Source organism: Zonotrichia leucophrys, chromosome 5 (assembly GCF_028769735.1).
Source record: "Zonotrichia leucophrys gambelii isolate GWCS_2022_RI chromosome 5, RI_Zleu_2.0, whole genome shotgun sequence".
In the NCBI taxonomy this organism is placed as follows: Eukaryota; Metazoa; Chordata; class Aves; order Passeriformes; family Passerellidae; genus Zonotrichia; species Zonotrichia leucophrys.
Window position 1 is genome coordinate 10,293,085 of NC_088175.1, and position 21,711 is coordinate 10,314,795.

The window sequence follows — 21,711 nt, forward strand, 5'->3', positions numbered from 1 at the left end:
GTACTCCAAGTAAAAATGTAGCCATGAACAGTGGCTCTTCAGGAAATCTCCGTGTCAAGGCAAACCTGTACAAGAATAATGTAAAAGAAACATGGTCAAAAATATTAATCTACTTCAGAACACTGCTTGGAATGTAGCACACACAAACCTCACTAGGAAAAAGATATTATTTAGTGTATTTTACAGTTTGTTGCTAAGAAACTGTTGCTTCATTTCACTATTGTCATTTGCAGAAAAATTTTGATTGTTCTTTTGCCATTTTGGTCATCTCATTGTAACAGCTATATAAATAAATGGGTTATAAAGGGAAAAGCACTGAATTGTGTTCCATGTGCTTTCATCTGTAGCCTGGTCTCCCATAATCTTTCTTGTAACTTAGTTCCCTCCAAAAATATCTAAAAAATCAAATAGATTATTTTACAATAACACAGAAAAGATCCTTGAATTTATTTTTATGTAACATATAAAATCTGCAAGATCACAGTCATTGTGCTCACCCTTTCTCTGAAAACTAGGAATGTGCTCCTACAGTGTCTAATCTGCTGCCCTCTGTCCAAAAGCAGTTAAAAGCACATGCAAAAAGATAGAATAACAACAGAGAAAACAGAAAGTGTTGTTTTTCTTCAAATCTTCCAGCTACTTGTATGAATTTTTTACTGGCAGTAGGACCTAATACCCAACTACTTTACAAAGTTTAAATTAATGATTTTCTGTTGTAAAAACTGGCTCTGCTGTATGCATAGAAGGAAGCTGATGAGTCCAGTTCCTTGCTATGACAACCATGAACACTGTCACACTCATGTCAAATATTATATTAAAATTAACAACTTTTTGTCTTCAAGTATTCTTTACTCATTAGTTGTCATAGAAACTTAAGATTTCCTACATAAAAGTACTGTTGGTCAGTTTACCAAGTTTTTTCCTACATTAGTGTCCTTTACTTTATTCTTCCTTTCCTGGTATGTAAAGACTGCAGTCATATCTGCTCTCATCCTGGATTAAACCAGCTAAACTCAGAATTTAGTTTTCAGTCCTAAAACAGCCTCTTCATTCTCCTGCCCACCCTAGCAGATCCCTTGGCATCTGCTGCAGTTTGACTTCAACAGTGTTGAATTAAGGTGATCAGAATATAGTATTGAAAATTAAAGATATCTGGGAAATAATGCCTTTTGCAAAGAATGAATATTTGTACAGGAGTTAGTTTACCAAATATATTGCATTGGCAGCTCACAGTTAATCTTGTGGTCAATTACTACTGTCAACCACAGTAACCTAAAATTAATTAAGTCCCATCTTAATGATATACATTCTCAGGACTTACTTTAGCTGAATAGTGCTGTACTTTGGATAATACAATTCATCCAATTATACTGGTCCTCAAGGTCCTTTCAATCGGCCTTGATATCATAATTCCCCTCTGTATTAATAACTGTGTCATCAGCAAATTTAATACTGTATAACACTTACTCATTAAATAAGATTAGTACACAAGACTTTAAGAAACTCAAGCAAACTCCATATAGCTGATAGGTTAATCTATCAATATACACACCAATGTGCTACCCCAAAGGAAACACACATTTCCCTTCCTCTTTAGCCAACTTCATTCCCCTTGAAGTTCTGTCCTATTCCTTTTTTCCCTAATAAAAATATTTTGAGGTTGTCCAAGATTACATGCACTTTATTTCTCTGCCCAGAAAACCGGTTAGCCTCTTAAGGGACATGGCCTGATTTCCCATTTCCCCTTGGTTAACCAATATTGACTTTTATTTAATTTCCTGTTATCTTCATAACTTCCTTTAGCGTTTTTCCCTTGAAGATACATTCTGAAGTATCTACTGCATTTGACTGCAATTGCAACCATTCCAAATGTTTCTCTCATATTAAATGGAGTTGTCTTTGCTATTCTTCAATCACCGGAAAAATCTTCACTTTGATAAATCTGTACTTGAAGAAGTCTTTGCTACTACAACTAGAGTTAAACATGCCAGTACTCTTAAATCTCATCCTTACAGATTATCTTGTTCTGCTGGCTTTATGAACACACTCTCTGAAGGAGAGCATAATGCTTGACAAAAGTAAGAAATGCACTTGTGAAGTTGGAAGAACAGAGAAAAAGGAAAAAAAGGCAGCACAGGCAAAGGAATATATATTTTCAAATGAGGTTTAACAATAGAGAGTTATTTTTTCCATAGTGCTATGCCATAAAATCTTGTCAGTCCTAGAACAGTATTCCAGAACTTCTGAAAATGACAACAAAGGCCTTAAGCCCAAGAACCAAGGCTTTACCTTGCCTCTTCAGGACCAGGACAACAAGCCTCATCTGGCTGCATGACAGAAAAGAGAGAAGAGCAAATTTTACAGTCTGCAAGGCACAGGAGGCATCAGGTCCCCCACTGGCCAGCAGCTGCAAGTCCTTCAGGTGCACAGAGCACTGTGAGTATTAATATAAATCACACTACTGTGACATTCCTTTGGTAGCAGAAACAGCTATCAAAATCAGTAATTAAGCACATACTGACATTCCTGCAAGAGACAAAAAAAAAAAAAAAAGGGGGAGAGAAACCAAAGAATTTGATTACTAAGTGAAAGCCTACATCAGTTGCTGACATGCACATTCAACTGTTCCTGGTGCTGAATTCAGCTACACGAACCCCAAAATTAAAGGTACTGGTCAAAACATTCTCTGGCTTACACTTCCTTAGGAGAATTCTTCCATATTTTATAAAAAATCAAAATATTAACTGAAAAAACATTTAATATCTGTTATGTAATACTGCACAGTAGGGACCAAACCACCATCCCTGGGCTACTATCTGCAGGAATGAATATTTACAGCTGGGAAGAACAGGATCTGTTACCAGGTAAAGTTCTGTCATGAGGACATCAAACCCTTCAAGTTCTCTTGGGCTCTCAGACATACTGGCTTAAATACCTTGGAAACTATTGATAAAATAACAAAATATGCATGTGCTGACATGAGTTATGCAAACAAATGACTTATTAATACAGATTATTATCTTCAATTCACAGTTTCCTGGTACTTAAATAACTGTTGATCTAAAGAAGCCCTAGGGGGGTAAAGCAGACCTGTTTCATTTGCCATTTATAGTTTTACTAAGAACTCACTCTGCACTATTGATAATGGAATTGTATTTACCAGGAATTTAACAGCTAACTGACAGTTAGACATGAAGGTGAACTTCTCATTGACAAAGCCTTGTCACAATATAGCAAAGCTGGGCCTCTGTCAGATCGCAAAGACTCAGAAAGATTAATGCTACAAAGGCTTAGCAAGATTATTGTTACTGTAATACTGAGCAAATATTTCGTTCCCTTGGTTATCCCATTTCAAAGCAACTCAAATATTACCAGAGAAAGTGACCATGTCTGTGCAGGCTGTTCTGAAGCTATTGCTCATTACAAACAGGCACATCCCTTCTTTCACATTGAGATTTAGGGCCTGCAATTCAGTCCCTCAGTCTAGAATCTAGAGCTCAGTACTGATCAAGAAGAAAATCAGCTCACATGAATTCTTACAGAAAAAAAATCAGAATACTCCTTTCTCCCATAAAAACATGTCCACAATTACACTAGAAAGCATAATTCAACATGATTTGGCAAATAATTTCCACGATAAATCTTTCTTTCAGGACAAAGCTGGAAATTCTACAACTACGAAAGGACATGTAATTATACCTAGGAATAACAGGTAAGAACTCTTCTGTCCAAGCTTTCTCATTATTTTTATTCAGTGTCAGTGTTAAGTCAACCACACCAGAATTTCAGAGTAATCTATTTCTTTTGCTTCTGCAAATTTACTTTTGCTTACAAGCAGTAAATGAAAGAAGAGAGAAAATGAAAAATATTGTAAAGAAGCTTTTTTGTCACTTACAAATTTGAATCTAAACAACCTTTAGGGAAAGGCACTTTTAATGAAGGAATGCATGAAGAGTGCTGGGAGCCTTCCTAAAGGCTGGCATGAGGATGCAGTCCCAGTTCCTGTCAGTGAGTCCTGTTGGCCATCTCTGCCTCCCCCTCAGCACTCCATAAACAAGGTTTGATGGCTGTAAAAGGTGCCATGTAAACTATGTAAACCATGCACACCAAGGAAGGAGAGTCTTCTGAAAAAACTGAATTCTCTAAGTGCCCCAGAGCTGAGCCTGGGGAGTTTTGCTACATGCCAAAGTCACTGCCTCAGCTCACAGGGCAGCAACGCTCGCTCTGGTGGCACAAGTGACACTGCTCCCTCCTGACACTGACTGGCAGCCTGACCTCCCCCTCTCTGCCAAAATCCCCTCACCAGGAAAACTCCTGCAATGTGTCCTCCATGCCACGGAAAGAGCAATTTACTCCCTGGGGTCTGTTCTGCACACAAAACCAGCAGCACTGTCTCCATCTCCACACGCACATTGCTCTGGTATTTCTGTGTGGGAAGAACAGTAATTTACACTTTTTGGGGCAATTCCTAAGTATTTGACACATGTTTACTGTGCACATCACAAGACATACTTACAAGCAAGTAAATTCAAGGGTGTGTACATATTTCTGCCCAGACAAGCTCAGGAAAAATTCTAACAAGACTAAGTAGTGCCAAAAAATGCACTTAATCCTGCTCTAATAATTAGATTATTAATAAACTACACTGATATATTTTACAAGAACTACATCATAAATTAATTACAGGGGAGTCCCTGCTCCCTGAACTCACTTCCTTACTGTCACTGATTTAAACTCATCTCATACAGAACATCAGGACCAAGCATCAAAAGCTCTTTATCCTTGCTCATGGAATATGAATTGGGAGAAACTCCTCATATTGTGCATCGCTAAGTCAGTAGTGATGACTACCTGGAACTGAAACTGTCATTGAAAACATTTAATATGCTTATTTCTGCCCTTGGCCTTCAAACATTAAAAAGAAAAAAAAACAGGTAGAGAAAACAATCCTCTGTTTTGTCATCTTCTCACAGAACCAGGAAAGACCTGTAAATACCAAGTAGAAGAAATAACTGTAACTGTTGTTGTAATTGCACTAGAACCTACTGTCCCAACCTCTATCACCTCCAAAGCTCCTGGTTTTTATCTCACTCTGCCCGTCTCACAGCAAGAGGCTCTTCTGAACATCAGCCAACCTCTTAGAAGAGACAAAACCTTTCCACTATAATTTATGCCGAGCTCTTCCTACGGCAGGACCCGGCTGCGAAGCGCACGGATCACACAAGAGGCAAAAACACCCTTCCTGGGACCTCGGTGGCGTTCGCTCCTTCCCTGCAGCTATTTACAACACGCAACTCTGCCCGTAGAAGGCATTAAAAACAGCACCGCACGCACACCCAAGCAAGCGCGAGTAGCCAATCTCGGTGTTGCGGCAGTGTCGGTGACACGGAGCCGCCCCAGGAGCGGATCCCGCCCGCGACTCCCGCTCCCCTCTCGGCACCGCACCCGGCCGGCGCCGCGCACTGACGTCACACGGTGCGTGACGTCACACGGCAATGGCGGCGCCCAGGGGCGCACGCGGGTCGCAGCGGCGGTAGCGGAACGCCGGGGTTGGGCAGGGCCCGCTCTGTGTCCCTGTGTCCCTCTCCGTGTTCCTCCGTCCCTCTCCGTCGTTCTCTGTCCCGGGGCTCCTGAGCGCGGTAAGCGCTGGGCGGGGCGGGGGGAGCAGGCTCCCGGAGCTCCCGCGTGTGGCGGCGGAGGCCGTGCTGGGCCCCGCCGCGGCTCCGGGGCTTCCCGGCGCGGGCAGGGCTGGGAGCGCTGCTCGGCCCGCTGAGGGGATTTATCCAGCGGTCCTGCTTTTACCTCCGGAGGTGTTCCAGGAGGGACGCAGTAGGCCTGGCCTGCCGGTTGTATTTAGTAATGCCATAGCTAAAGTTATATTTTAGCTATTCTGAATAACGCCAATCACTTGTTTTTAAAATTTTTAAAAGTTTAATAGTAATAAAATGGTTTAAAAAACAGTAACATAATTAGAGTAATAACAATTTGGACAAATTTAATTAAGGCAATATGAGACAATAAAAACAAAGAGTTACGGACGTCCGGGTACCTTTTTCTGGGCATCACGAGCCCGAAAAAGGACACCCGTTAACAAAGGATTAACCTTAAGAACAATAGCCCGTTGCATATTCATATATGATGCATAAATTCCATTCAAACACAGGATTCCGTCTGGTCAGTGTCAACTTCTTCCTTTTAATCCTAACAGCGCCTTTGAGGTGGGAAGAAGTTAGTTTCTTCCGATAAGAAGGCCATACATTCTTTTTCTCTGAAAGATTTAAGTGTCTTGTGGCTGCTGTCTCGCTGCAAGCCCTTTCTGTTAAACAAAGCATCTTACATAGTATAGTTTCTATTTTAACAATTTTTATAACCTAAAACTGCATTTAACACAGTACTTAAGAGAATTAATACAGCATTACTTTCTAAAACAACACATATAATATTCATTTTAATATTTGCGAAAAGCCTATCATAAAATACATGCATTTTTCATATATATATATATATATGATATATTAGCTCGAAGTTATATATAAGTTATGTTATTGGTCTATCTAAATCAGAAGTAATATAATAATTCCATGGATTCCCGTTCGCGTGAATATCAATGTGGTCTCCATTCTTTGTATTTGAAGGCTTTTTTTTCTCCCTCTGTTTCTTTTTTAGGTAAAAAATGAAGGCCAGAAAAGGAGGGAGATTTAGATCTTCCTTTAAATTGAAGCGAAAAGGCATTGAAGTGGTAGGGGAATGGAAAAGCGTGCCGATCGACCCCAATCTGTTTGCTGAGGAGGAGTTTCGAGATATAGTGTGCCTGGAGGAACTCACAGAGTACAAGCTAGTCAGTTCTTCCAAAATAGGGAAAGTAAAAGAGAAGAAGAGAAAGGCTGAGAGTGCTTCTGAAGAAGGCAATGAGGAGGTGGAAGAACCTGTTGCTCCTCCAAAAAAGAAAAAGAAAAACAAAGATTTGAGGAGCCAAACAGATAAAGGCAGTATTCCTAATGCAGCAGAAATTGATGACAAAGAGGCAAAGTGTAATGAAATAATTGAAGAAGCTAATTGTGAAGACCGTGGACGTGTGACTGAGAGCATGTCAAGCAGAGGAGACACTCCAAAGAAGAAGAAAAAGAAGGTGCCTAAAAACAAGGATTTTCAAGCACAGGAAGCTGTTCCATCAGTAGCTACTTCTAAAAAAGTCAAAAACTGGACAACAGAAGTTTTATCTGCCTCAACTGATCAAAAAGCTGATGTGTCTGCTTGGAAAGACCTGTTTGTACCTGAGCCAGTGCTGCAGGCCTTGAGCTCCCTGGGGTTTAGTGCTCCAACTCCTATCCAAGCCTTAGCCTTGCCTTCTGCCATCCGGGATAATATGGACGTTCTTGGTGCTGCAGAAACAGGTACAAGTCTGTTCAGCCGATCCTGTGTGCTGGGAGCATCCCTTTCCCTCCTTAAAATGTAGCCCATAGCTGCAAGATTTTATATGCAGAAGAAGCAGCTTTTCTGTATTATAAAAGAGCTTTCATCTTTTGTATATTCAGAGTATTAGTAGAGTTTTAAAACTTTGAATCTTACATGTTTGTAAGCATGGGAGCTAGATGTTTGTAAACTTACATGTTGACAATTACATGCTTGTAAACGTGGAAACTTCTATCTTTACAAAGCATGCAAAGCTTTGAAACCTCAATGAGTTTCTGTGCTTTTGGCAGAAGTCTCTTTTCCTGTTTCTCAAACTGTTTCCTGTTTAGGGAATGGTAAGGTGATACTCTGCAAAAATTAATAAGCAAACAGGGTCATTTCTGCAGCAGCCAAACACGTGCTCCCAGGCTTGTGGAGATAATTCTTTCTAGAGTGGAGCAGTGAATAAACCCTGGGCACAGTGTTAAGTGTGAATATGACTCAGGTCCTGCTCAGAGCAAAACGGGCCCACCCTGTGCTCTGTCCCCCGGCTTTGCCTTTTTGTTGTCACCTGCCCTTCTCCCTGCTTAAAGTGAGTTATTACATCAATGATTTGAGAGGTATATTCACATCCATCTTGTGCTCAGCTCATGCTTTGAGAATTGCTAGCCTTCATGAAATTTTTTACAGCTTCTTGTTTACTTAATGCTATGAAGTCCCAGAACGTGTGTTCCCTCAAACTTTGCAGTTCATACCTTTGAAGTTTTGTCTTTAGCAACATTTTTTCCATAAAACACCTAGAGATAGGAAACACAATTGGAAGCTGCCTTGGTTTAAAAGCTTCCTTTAGACTGTCTTCATTTGTTCCAGTTGCTTTATCTCACTGCTTCTCTGTAAAGTCATTTACTGCTCTCCAGCAAGAAGGTATAGTAACTAATAAGATATGCAGTCATTTGCATTTTTATTTTAATTAGAAGCTGTGTTGATGCTATTAGCTTCAGTAAGATTAGAAAGCCCTGCAGGGAGTGTTTTTAAAAATGGAACTGAAAATTTAAATGGTGTTTTTGTACTGCAAAAAAATTACATTGGCAGTGCTGGTAAGCAAGTTCCTCTCTAGCTGCAGAATGGAATGCATGGTCTTTGGCAGGCTGTGTTGTTGCTTTATAATTTTGCATAACCCTGAGGTAGTAGGAATATGTTTTGCTCATTTATTCTTTCATGAGTGAAATCCAGATTCTCCCCAGAGAGTCCATCGGATCTTCATGTTCCTGGGAGATCTGGACAACTGCCTGTCAGGAGGTGCTGCAGTTGGGAGAGGTTGAAACTCTCTAGTTCTTTTCTTCTGCATCCTGCAGCACCTCTTAACATTGGGCCTGAGGGAGGAATATGCAGAGTTAAAGAACTAATAAAGAATTAAATAACTAATCTTTTCTAGTAGCAACATTGGGAAGATTTTGATATGGCAGTAGATCCATGTGCAGATCAGACAATGGGAATGTCAAGGCTTGTTTTTGCAGTGGGTCTAACCCTTGCTGTTCGTTACTGTGTAGAACCAGTGAAGTTTCTGGTTAAGGAGCCAAATCTATGTGAAATTATACAATATGAAACTGCTTAAAAGAGCACAAATCAGCTTGAACTGTAGTACCAATATATTCCTTCCTCCTAGTTTTGCATGCCTGTCTTTGTCTGTGGTTTGTGTGTTATAAGGATAACATGTCCTGTGAGGTGATAATTTGTTTAATTTCTGGGTGAATCTAGTGCCTGTAGAATAGTCCTGATTATCACAGCCATAATCTGTCTGGGTGCAGTACTGACATTGGCAACAGCAAACTGCATTACATTTAATTCAAAATCAGCAGTGCTCTTCACCTTAAAAACAGATATTCTGTATTACCAGACCCCTATTGTATAAGTGGTCTAAATACAGGTTATAAACCTTTTCCACTTCAAGTGCAGGCAGAAGTCATAAAATGACTCCCAGCCATGCAGAAAGGTGAGTAAGTGGATACGAGACTTTGCAGCAACACTGGTCAGGATGATGACACTGGGCTTATCTGTATTAACTCATATTAAGGTTCTCCCCTTAAATAGGCAAAATTCTGTGTTGCTGAATTGGCAAACCTTTACAGCTTTTTGATATGGAAGGAATTGAGATGAGATTTCCAGAGGACTGCTTTCCAGCAGTGGCCTATTACAGGCATGGTGTAATAGTGTCTTGTACTCTGGATGCTGCTTTCATGATTAGTCAACTGCTACATCTGAAAAGCTTAACTGGGGTGGATGTGCTACCAGGCTTTTCCTGATGTCTTTATTACTGACAGATAGTTCAGAAGGGAATATTTGACCGGGATGTAACATGCAGTTAGTACAGTGAACTCTTGCAATTAAACTTGCTTTTTACATGCCCTGTCTCCCCAAAGTGGATTCTCTCTTTTAAATTGGATGTATGTGTTCTGATCATAAAAATGTGACTCAGTGCTAGATCAGGAGATTAAACAGTGGAGTGTTTAAAAATACAGTATCTTAGAAAGTTGTAAATACAGGACTATACATTGAAGATGGAAGCTAATCCTTCAAGTGCATTCCAGTTTGTCCTTGGCCTCATTTGCTATTCCTTTATTTGGAGAATGTTGATTAGAACTTTCAATTAGGGCATGGTATTCTCCTTATGGGCATGCAGTTCTTTAAAAATATCTTGACTGCAACTGCAGCTTTTTAAAAACACTTTTAGAACAAATAAATGTGCCTGACCTGCTATAGATTGGAAAAATACCTGTTCTCCAGGAACAAGGGAATGGAGATGTATAAAGGGAACAGGAGAAAAGATGCTACTGCTGCAAGTTTATGGTCTTCTAAAGATCATGAGTTTGCATCTGTTACAATGCCGTGTTTTAAGAACAGTGTGTGATTGGCTGTTGCTTTTCTCATCTTTTCAAATAAATGACTTGTCAGTCTGTGTTATTTTTCTTGTTTGTTTTTTTTTTTTAGGAAGCGGCAAAACGCTTGCATTTGCAATTCCGATGATTCACTCTGTGCTGCAGTGGCAAAAATCAAATAACTCAACAACCAGAAATGACAGTGTTTCTAAAGAGTCCCATCAGCATCATGATGAACCAAGATGGGAAAATGAGGATGAAGCAGAAAAACGAACCCATCAGCAGGCTGAAGATAGCGGAGATGAAGATGATGCATCTTTCACAACAGGCTGTGTGAAGGTGCTGGAAAATGTTGAATTTGATTCCAATGACGAGACACTCACTCTTGGCTCCAATAAAAACAGACCTCTTTTAGGACTGGTCCTTACTCCTACAAGAGAATTAGCTGTACAAGTAAAGCACCACATTGATGCAGTTGCAAAGTTTACAGGTATGTAAATCCCAGAGGCCATGTTCCACAGCCAGAGTAGACTGTTTGGATCTTGGCAATGGTGTTGAGCCAGAATGTGTGCTGCACTTCCTTCCATAAAATCATAAAATGAGTATAACTTTTGAGGGGTTAGAGTTTTTACCACTGATGTGTGAGAAATGCATGGAGATTCTTCAGTGAGATGCACATGGAGGTAAGCAGTTAATGTGAGCTATTTTGCTTTAAAATGTGTCTTCCTTCAAAGAGGTATTGATTCATGCTCTCACAACACAGAATCAGTAATAGATACGTGGCGACAGCTAACCTTGTTCTAGTTTAGGGTAATGTAGGCTCTATAGAATTAATAATTTCATTATATATAAAATTTTATTTATATATATATTATAATAAAAATTTCATTTTTAACAAGTATATCAATCCTTGTATATACTGTATATGTATAACTTTGTTCTGTCTAGTAAAAAAAAAGTTAGGGCCATAAATGTTTAGGGTAGATAGCATTGCTGGATTGTCTGGCTTATCTCCTGCAGCAATCAAGGCACAGAAGTGTTACTAAATAACGTGCCTGACAAAAGCAGTTCTCCCCTCTTCCTTTCCCTTCCAGACCAGAAGTCAGTACATCTGTTAAGTGAATGAGTGAGGACATTTTGAAGACAGCGAGTTTTTCCCAATTCTCTCCCCTTCTCCAGTACCAGTAATTGTTTGTTTATTAAAGAGTAAACACTAGTTTTAAGCCCATCTTTCTTTGGTGTCTGTATGTCCTGCTGTGCTCCTCAGTCTGCATCTGATTACAAGGCTTATTTTAACTGCTAGGCTGAAATAATCAATTTATGTCATACAGTTCTGATAGGAGCAGTGCTATTTATGTATAAAAATCTGCTGCCCAAGTGATAATATAGTTGCTGCAGTAGGAGAGGCAATATTTTGATGTGGACTTTTTATTGCCTCAAACTCACTTGGGGAAAAAAACCTGCTGTAGTGTTTCACAAGTAGTCCAGAAGAGAATCAGTGGAAGCTGGGATATTGTAAGGGTCTTGCACAGTAGCATTGGGTTTACCAGGAGCCAGTGTATTCTTTGAAGAAATAGGGTGAAATAAGCCATGTGTGGAGTCTGCTTCCAAAGATAAACTCCTTTTAGTGCCTCTGCAATCTACTTAAAGCTAACGAGGTCTGTGCTACTGTGCAAGAATCAGTAATCAGGTGGGAGCATACTTTGTAGGATTATTCCATAGCAAATGAGCAGCTATTTAGCAAGACAAGCGTTTCTCAGTCTTATTCTTGAAAGGAGCTTCTGCTTATTCTTAACAGGAATATGTTTGTCCATGCAAATATAAGGGAGAAAAGACGACACTCTGAAATTTGTGTAAACAAAACTAACAGCGATGGATAGGATTTTCATGCTGTTGAAAGACCAGTGCACTAATTCCTGGCATCTAACTATAATGAGAATCTTTCTGTAAAATTGAGTGCATTTCTGTATGCTCAGTGTTACATAAAACCCCTGAAGTTTCCTGGCCAAAATGCTTGCTGAAAGTTGCAATGTAGACTGTTTAAAACACTTCATGAAGCAAATATATATATAAAAACATTCACTGGTAAATGAGTGAAATAAAATCTGTTATTTATATGTTCTAGGCATTAAGACTGCAATCCTAGTAGGAGGCATGGCTGCACAGAAGCAAGAACGTGTGCTGAATCGAAAGCCAGAAATTGTAATTGCAACCCCAGGCCGTCTGTGGGAGTTGGTTAAAGAGAGACACCCACATCTTTCAAATCTTCGTCAACTCAGGTAAAGGTGGCTTTTCAGATAACTGCTGGATACTGAAAGGACAGCCCTGCATACTGGTTAGGTTTACTAACAGATTAAATAGCTTAGACTACACAATGTCACCTATTTCTGTGTCAGTGTTTTCTTGAAATGCACATTGGTTATTTTGATGGAGCGGATATGTCAGTTAAAGACAGTAGTAAAAACCTGATTTTTCAAAAAAATGCAGAAGACTACTGTAGCTGCCCCAGCATACCTGGTGTTCCTTTTGGTTTTATATGCATAACATCCTTTATGTGTTTAGCAGGAAAAGTTGATCTTAAATGTATCAGGTTTGCATTTAGCTGCACAAGTGTATTTTTACTGTGTGTTTTCTCCTTGACAGGTGCCTTGTGATTGATGAAGCAGACCGAATGGTTGAGAAAGGTCACTTCTTGGAGCTGTCTCAGTTGCTGGAAATCTTAAATGATTCACAGTATAACCCTCGACGACAGACTTTTGTTTTTTCTGCCACTTTGACTTTAGTCCATCAGACTCCTGCAAGAGTTTTACAAAAAAAGAATGCTAAAAAGATGGACAAGAAGACCAAACTAGAATTGTTAATGGAAAAAGTAGGAATAAAGGGCAAACCCAAAGTAATAGACTTAACAAGGAAAGAGGCTACTGTTGAGACACTGACAGAAACCAGAATCCACTGTAACACCAATGAGAAGGACTATTATCTCTATTACTTTCTTCTCCAGTATCCAGGAAGAACCATGGTCTTTGCAAACAGCATAGACTGTGTAAAACGCCTCAGTTCTCTCCTCACAATCCTAAATTGTGATCCTCTTCCTTTGCACGCCAACATGCACCAAAAGCAAAGGCTGAAAAACCTGGAAAGATTTGCTGAGCGAGAGAGGTGAGTTGGTTTTTAACTTCCTAGTAGAGAAAAAAAGAAATTGCATGAAGGGTGGTGGTGAGGGGGAACAACTCTGTTAGAGTAGGAGCAGGTTGGGGAGTTCACTGAGGATGTGAGTCTGTTCATGAGCCCAAGATATTAATGATTAAGGATGAGGTTTCACAGTTAAGGTGATGAACTGGAGCAAGTTCAGGGGAAGGCCACCAAGATACTCAGGAAACAGGGGCTCTGCAAGGGAAGAGGCTGAAGGGACTGGGTGTTTGTATTACCTAGGAAAAGTATTTTGTGGGGAGCTAGTGGCAGCCCTCTGACACAGTAAAAGGTTATCCAGAAGATGGAGCCAGGCTTTTCAGAGTGGTGCTTGATGGGAAGATGAGAGAGAATGGCTGCAAGTGTAAATAAGAGATTCAGCCTGGATATGAGAGAGCTTTTTCTCTGTGAGGACAGTTGAGCATGGGAACAGGCTGCTTATCTTGGACTTTTTTGAGGCTCAGTTGGATAAAAGCCCTGAGCAACCTGGTCCAGTCTTGCAGCTCATCATGCTTTGAAGAGGAGATCTTTCTAGAGATCTCTTGAGAGAAGATAGAGAGCCTGTGGTCTAGGAGCTTTTTGCTGCTGAAGGAGCTGTGACTCCCCTTGTGTTCAGACATTTTTTTAGAACTGTCCTGCACAGCTCTGCCCAGATGTGTGCTCTGCAGCTCATTTGATCCTCTGTAAGTTATTGTATTCCCCTAAACCATCAGAAAATTAACCACTTATTACTCATTTGCAGGTTTAATTACAGAAACCAGTATCCTGAGGGTTGAAGTATCTTTGAGCAATGCAGAAGAAAGGGCAGTTGTGCCTTTCAGCAGTAGTGGGCAGCCAGGGTTTACCCAAGCAGACCCATCCTGCCATTGTAGGAGACATTGTTTTGGGTTGTCTTTGACATGGCCTTTGGGAGGTTTTTTGTGTCATTACTTCCATAGTGCAGAAGGCTCACAGTTGAGTCCTGCTGTGAACTGCTGCGTGCTGTCTGGGAGTTTGTTCCTTGTTAATACACCCAGGCATGGAGAACAAAGGTTGAATTGCTGTGGTGAAGCTGCAGCATCCCTTGGCAAATGTATTGATAGCATTTGCATAGGTCAGGTGAAGTGTTTTCAGAGACTGCAGATTTTCAAGGCAAGAAAGAAATTTATGAGACCATTTCTCATGCCCTTCTGCAGATTGCAAGCTGTAGAATTTTCTGTTGTTATTTCTGTTTTGAACCTTGTAGCAATAGAGTATGCAGTCAGATGCCATAAAACCTTTACAAATTTCCGTTACCTGAAAGTTATTCATTTCAGTTGCTGGGAGATGTTTTTAAAACAAACTGTTCCATATCCTGGGGTTACTTCTGTCTCTGTAGAGACTGCTTATATAAAAGAACAACTTTTTTGAGTAGTTCATTTTGTCTAACAATAAAGAGAAATAGTAATTGTTAGAACAGAACTCCCCCCTTTATTTCTAGGTTTTAAATTACTGAGAGTGTATTTGAGTGTAGGTTGGTAGAAGATACTTCACCCCCAAAAAACTGTTATTTAAATAGATAATGTTAATAATGTGATTTTTCTCAACTGGTGAAACTTCTAATAACATGTACTGCCAGAGGATCAACTGTGTTGTTGATGGTGGGGTTGTAGCAAGCTAAAGAAATTCTTTAGAACTTAGACACTGAGCAGTGTAAAGCAGAGGCACATATACCCCCTTCCTCATTGAATAGCAGGTTTTTTTCCAGCATTCTTGTGAACTTAGAGAGAAGAAAAACATAGGAAAACAGGATCCAGCAAGTTAGTGCATTTACTTATTGGTAACAGAATAGACCTGCTGAAGGCAACATATGCATTTTAAATTTTACTTTAACAATTACTGTTTCAAGACCACCCATTAGGTATATTGGGAATCATTTCTGTAAGGGCAAACAGAATGCATATGTCCTACAGATAATACAGTATAAACCTGTTTCTTAAACTGCTGGGGTAGAATTCTTGATTGCTATATTTTATGTTCCTTGGCAAATTATTTGCTCTTCAATTTTACATTCATTAAATTTTGTCACTTTCTCAGCTGTGTCCTCCTGACAACAGATGTTGCAGCTCGTGGTCTTGATATTCCTAATGTCCAGCATGTCATCCACTACCAGGTTAAGCATTTTTAATGTTTTTTCTTTTACTATTTTAGTTTGATGTAAGTTTTTGCTGATCCAAATCCTGAATGCTGTAAAGCTGTAATTCTTGGTCCCATATATAGTATAGTCCCAAGTACACAGATGAAATCATTTAACTGTCCTTAATGCTTTGTACTCAAAGATCTCATTTCTGCAGTGACTGTAGGTAGCACTTTATGAATGTGTGATTATGTATCAGAAATGACATAATAGATACGATCCCCCTTGCTTTTTGCTTACCTTTGATATCCAAAGGTGTCAAATTACTCAGCCTTATAACTCTTCTCTTAGGACACATAAAAAGTTGTGTTCTCTGCGTTCCCGCAGGTGCCTCGCACCTCGGAGCTCTACGTGCACCGCAGCGGCCGCACGGCCCGAGCCGCCCACGAGGGCCTCAGCCTGCTGCTCATTGGCCCCGAGGACTTGATCAACTTCCGGAAAATCTATAAAACACTGGAGAAGAGTGAAGAGCTGCCATTCTTCCCAGTTGATGCCAAGTGCATGACTTCTATTAAGGTAAAGAAATAACAGGTTTTTTGCAGCCTGAGTAGTTGCTTCCTTATTTATATTATTGATATGGTATTGCCTGTCGTGTTCTTTCCAGGTTTCAGGTGAAATTGACTCTTGAGGATCTGGATTAGAAAATTAAGTTAATTGCACTTTATATTTTTTTAAGCAATATCTATGATTCCTCATCAATAACTGGCCCAAGAAAGTTGTTCAAACACTGACATCGCTTATGTTTTTCCAGAAACAGTATAGGGAAGTGGATATGTTTTGTGGCTGTGGAGCTGGGATGTCTCTGCTAAGTGCATTGTTTAAATCCTCTTATGTTAGGAACAGACTAGAGAACAGTATCAGGTTCAGGGATATTCAGTGATCTTCACCTGCCTCTTCCTATCTGAAGTTGTGGGTTGTCTGCTTTTCTGAAAGTTTTTGTACTGTGAGGCCACAGCTGCCAATGTGTCAAACTGTGTTTCCCTTTCCTAGGTTATTGCTCATTTTTAAGAGGATTCAGTCACTAATGCAGAAGATAGGTAATGGTTAGAATTTACAAAACAGTGTGTTTAAGAAAGCATCTAGTCACTGCAGATTTTCTACTTCTTTAATAAGAGACTATTTCATGTCTCTTAGCAGTTTGGATGGTCAGTCATACACAAATGGGACATATTTAAATACTAGATTTTAAAGGAATCCAGCTGGGGTAGAAATGTCTGAATATTTGACAGTCATTGAGAACCAGGAAAAGTGCAAGCAGTCAGATAATGCAGCAGGTGTCTTCCTCATGGTATTTTAATTCAGGCTTACCTCCTTGGATTGGACTGAGCCCAGGGTCTACCCCAGTGGCAACAACAGTATCCTCACCTTGGGAATAATGACAGGAAGTTTCAAAACTCAGGCTTATTGTAGAAAGGGTATTTCTGTTAGGAAATGCAGCTTTCTGAAAGAGGAAAGAAAATCAAATAAAATCAGTGGAAGCACTGATTCATTTTTTTCTCCTCTTGGTAGTAATGAAGAGAAACTGATTCCCACCCTTATCTCCCCCATTGTCCCTTCCACCCACTAAATGTTACTAGTTACTGAGAGAGATCTGTTATTTTGAAGAGTCTTGCTTCAGAGGTTCCTTCTATGTTTCTTGATGAGTAGTTGTTGGCTCTTATCATGCTCTGTCAATTAATGGGCAAATAAATGTTGTTTCTACACTTTCTTCTTCCTGTCACCATCTCTATCTGTAATAGTGCTTCTCTCCCCAGAAGAGATCTCTGTAATTGTAGTTTCTGGACTCCAGCCTCATAAGCCCTTGCAACAGTCCTGTCTTGTTTATGTTTTTGTCCTGGGTTTAACCACAAAGTCATTGTAGTTGGGACTAAAAGTGTTGCTGGTTCTTTGTCTGTCCCATTGGCACACTCCTCTCCTTTTACATGGCTTCATTCAAGTGCAGGAAAAGTCTGAAGGGGTTTGACTTGAGAGGAAAAGAATTGTTGAACCAGGAGAGATTTAAAGAGGACTTAAATTTTACAGAGATGGAAAAGGTTACTTTAAATTTCTTGTAATGATCTAACAAGTGACTGACTCGGTAGTCCACTGTGAGTGTTAATTCTCCCTCTCTCTGCAGGAATTACCCTGGCAGTCCTGGCTGCTGTTGTTACTGTGCAACACCTGACTGTTCTGATTCCTGCATGATTTTGCTTTATGCAACTTCAGGCACATTCCAAAGAGCAGAACTTGCTTCTACTTGGTTCATAATTTCTGTTAGTGCAGATTTTCTTTCCACAGAGAATTAGTTATTTGTTTGGCCCAGCTGGAAGCCTGCAGGTCAGGTTAAGTTTGCTGGACATCTTTGTTCAACCTGAGTGCAGCTGGGAAGAAGGACAGGACATTCTGTCCTGTACCTAAATAAGATCCAGGTGCATTCCTGAAAATATGATGTGTTCCTTCCATATGGCCTGCAGGAGTTTACTTTCTTCAGAGTGGAATGAAAGTACTGGCTGCTCCTTACTGCTGAGACTAATAACTCTGAGATCAAGCTGTACTATGTAAGCATGTAACTTGGAAATGATTGGTGTCTGAATCATGATTTGTTCTTGATGTCTCTCAAGTGTTTATAGTGATTCATTCATAGAAAGTTGAGTTAACATTCAGGTATGTTTAGTAGTTGAGATGTTTAAGAAGTCAGATTCTGTCATGGATCTAAGGACGGAAAACACTAGTGAATGATGATGTGTTTATTAGGTGGGACATGAGTAGGGAACAAAAGTGTCTCTGCACCCCAGATGCATTGCAGTGCATGCTCTCAAATACTTACTCTGCTGAAGTACCCCACATTTAAACCTGATCATTATGTCTAAATGTACTTTCATTGCAGGAACGGATGAACTTGGCAAGGCAGATTGAGAAGGCAGAATTTTTCAACAGTCGGGCAAAGCAGCACAACTCCTGGCTCCAGCAAGCTGCAGAGGCTCTTGAGATGGATCTTGATGATGACATGTTGATGGGCAAGTAGAAAATGTTTTTCCATGTATATGCTCAGTAGGGCCCATAGTGCTGGTGTCCAGAAGAAGCCTCACCATGGCAGAGAAGCTTCAAAAGCTGCAGGGCAGGAGTTGAGGGGAATGAAAGGAGTGTTGTTGGTGCGTGGTGCTAGTGCTGTTTTCAGGATGGTTGTGCAGCTGGAGCTGAGGAAGCGAGGTGTGACTGTTCTGGCAAGTTGCAGACAAGTCTGCATGTTGTAGGACCAGAATTGGTGAGCTTCTGGCAAACATTTCAGAGTAATCTAAGCAGCCCAGTATGTCCTGATTTGAGTCTTGTCCCCTCTTGTCATAGAGAAGGCTATTTCCACACTTCTGCTTCTCTCTCCCACTCTCTTGTAGTCAGGCATCAGGACAAGAGCCTGACAGCTCTGTGTGGGAGCAAGCAGGAAGTGCTAGGGAACACCAAATATTATGTGAGCCTTAAGTAGGTTGAGCTGTGTGGGCTAAATGGCCGATACATATATTGAAGTTGATGAGGTTTTTGATGGTTTGTTAGAAGTAAATAATTTCTTACATTTTTAAAATTAAATATTTTTCAGGCTGTAGCTGAGAGAATTTGTAGGGTTGTACAACTGCAAGTGGCTATTTGTTCATTGCCATGAAATTTTGCAAAGCTTAGATGCCCCATTGTGTGTTCTTATTTCAGGAGCTGTAGGTATGATTTCCTACCAGTTCTTTGAAGGCAGGCTGAATAGAGTTACTGCAGAGGTCTCTTCAGATTAGTCTGGCTCTAACCTGTTAGCTGCTAAGATGCCAATGTCTTTATTTTGAAACATGTTTAGATTAATGTCTTTATTCATGCCTGGACTAGCTGCTTCTCAACCACTTTGCAAGCAAACACTAACCATCTCTGTCTGCATTGTTCAGGAGTGCTTTCAGATAATTAGCACTCTGCTGTCTTGTTTTGACATAATCTGAGTATGCTGTGTTTTGGAATGAGTTTCCAAATAGCACATCCAGTCCAAGTAAGTTGTAACTCTCAAGTGAAACACTTTGTAATTGCCTCCCAGAAACTTGCCAAGTTTATGCTTTAAAGTGTACTCAGTCTCTCATTCTTGTGTGGCTTGTTGGAGCCCAATTAAACTCCCAGTCATTCGTGCCCTTAGTGAAGTGCCTCTTACACAGTTACAAAAGATTCAGTAATGTGCTTTCAATTTTACCTTACAGCAAGCTTGATTTCATTTTTCTCCTCAGTTCAGGCCTTAACTATGGTTACTCAGTAGTCAGGATTCTTCTTGACCTCATTATCTCGTGAACAGCCTGGTTGATCTGAAGATGTCACAGATGACTGGGAGTTGAGTGACCTTGTTAGAGAGAGAAAGCTGGGGTCAGCATCTGCCCTTATCAGGTCTTACAAACACCTGCAATGCAAGTTTTTTTCATGTTGTAACATTCTGTATCTTTGATTTCTGCCCCAAGGGAGAAAAGCGAGTGAGCAAGAAGAAAGCCAGAAGCAAAAGATGCTGAAGGGGATGAAAAAACAACTGAAACATATGTTGTCCCAGCCACTGTTTAAAGTCCTTATGAAAACCAAGTACCCAACACAGTCTGGAAAACTACTCTTGCCTCAGACATCAGAGAGCATTTCAGCTCTAGGTGCCATGTCCAAAAAGCAAGCCAAGAAGAAGAAATCAATAAAATAAAATTAGATAACAGCAAGATCATTCAGTGTGACAGAAGCAAGGACTATCCTCAATCAAGGCTGTCAGTGCTTATGGAGGATCCCAGCTAGAAGACAGATTGTGTAAGGATGTTGCCTGTGTATTGGTTGTGCAGGCACAAAACAAAATGCTGATTTAAAGGGCTTAATTATCATCTGGTTAGTTACTGTTGAATCTTGTCTTGGATCTTGGTTTTTTATGTTCTTATTTTTTTTCACAAATCTCTATATTAATAGAAGGTAATTAGTTTTCACATAGTTTTGATAATTACTCCACTTTGTGAGATGGGTAAGAGTTACTGAGTGGAATTCACTGTGGGCATACTCTAATGGTAAAACTTGATTTGAATATTAATGTTTTTGAAGGACAGGGGAAGGGTGGTAGTGGGAGGTTTGGCTTTTACTGCCTCCAGCTCAGTATGGAAGGCAGAAAATACAGATTATGTTACCAGTAAATCTACAGTTCTGGTTATTTAAATGTCCCTGTTTTCTTTCTCCTCTGATAATATTTCTGTTCTGTTCTCCACGAGGTTACATTCTCTTAGTCCTGTGTTAATGCATTTGAATATGCAAAAAAAGTTAGGGTGGCAGTGAGTCAGGACTGACTTTGGGAGATGTGTAAATTTCTGAGAAGTGTTGCTACTCAGTGTTTTCATGATTAATATTTGAAGTTAAGCCTGTATTTGAAAACATGTTAGAACCATGATCTTCACTGTAATAGAGGAGATGATGTTTTGAAATGTCACTTTTGAAGATTGCTCCATGATAATTGTGCTTTTAAATAATTCTAACCTGATCTAAGCAAATATTTTTTAAACTGTTTTTTAAAATATGTCAGAAAAAGATATTTTGAATTTTTTTTAAATTATATCTGCCATAAACTTCAAAGCCTGTGTCTGTTTTCAGTTACTTGAAATTTCTAAATCCATCATAGCTGATGCTGTTTACACTTAGCAGGCAAGGAGAGGGGAAAAGTACCCAAAAGATAAGACAGTGGAATCTGTATTGGTGGGAGGACAGGTAACCTTCACCTGCTGGCTCTGGGTGAGGCTTAGTTTCTGTGTCTCAAACAGTGTGGAATGAACCAGTGTCACTGCCATGACAAGAATCACCAATTTACTCAGCTACCCAGGGAAATTTGTCTGTGGAGTTGAGACTTGCTAGTTATGTGAGAATAGCAAACTCTTTATTCTTTCATGTGTGTAAATAATTGAAGCCCTCTGTCTCTGGAGGGCTTTTCTCTTGTTTTCATGCATTACTGAAGAAGAGTTCTGACAGTGTAATCATAAGCATACAGAGCTTGTCAATGATGTATGAGACTTTCCTTGCAATGCACTGTTTGTCTCATGCCCTTGGGAGTAGAGGGGAAAGTTTTGGGGAGCAGAGATGGGAAGGTTGTGTTTCCTC

The 21,711-nt window shown here is 40.0% G+C and overlaps 1 protein-coding gene across 1 annotated transcript; it reads left to right on the forward strand.

Annotated features, from left to right (window-relative positions):
- Nucleotides 1-5,301: 5,301 nt before the first annotated feature.
- DDX24 (DEAD-box helicase 24) lies at nt 5,302-21,186 on the forward strand. The gene is made up of 9 exons (XM_064715440.1): nt 5,302-5,639; nt 6,667-7,394; nt 10,381-10,758; nt 12,394-12,547; nt 12,912-13,427; nt 15,513-15,588; nt 15,940-16,128; nt 18,479-18,612; nt 20,068-21,186. Exons 2-9 carry the CDS (start codon nt 6,674-6,676, stop codon nt 20,285-20,287), a joined length of 2,388 nt encoding a protein of 795 aa, XP_064571510.1. The 5' UTR covers nt 5,302-5,639; nt 6,667-6,673; the 3' UTR covers nt 20,288-21,186.
- The last annotated feature ends 525 nt before the right edge of the window (nt 21,187-21,711 follow it).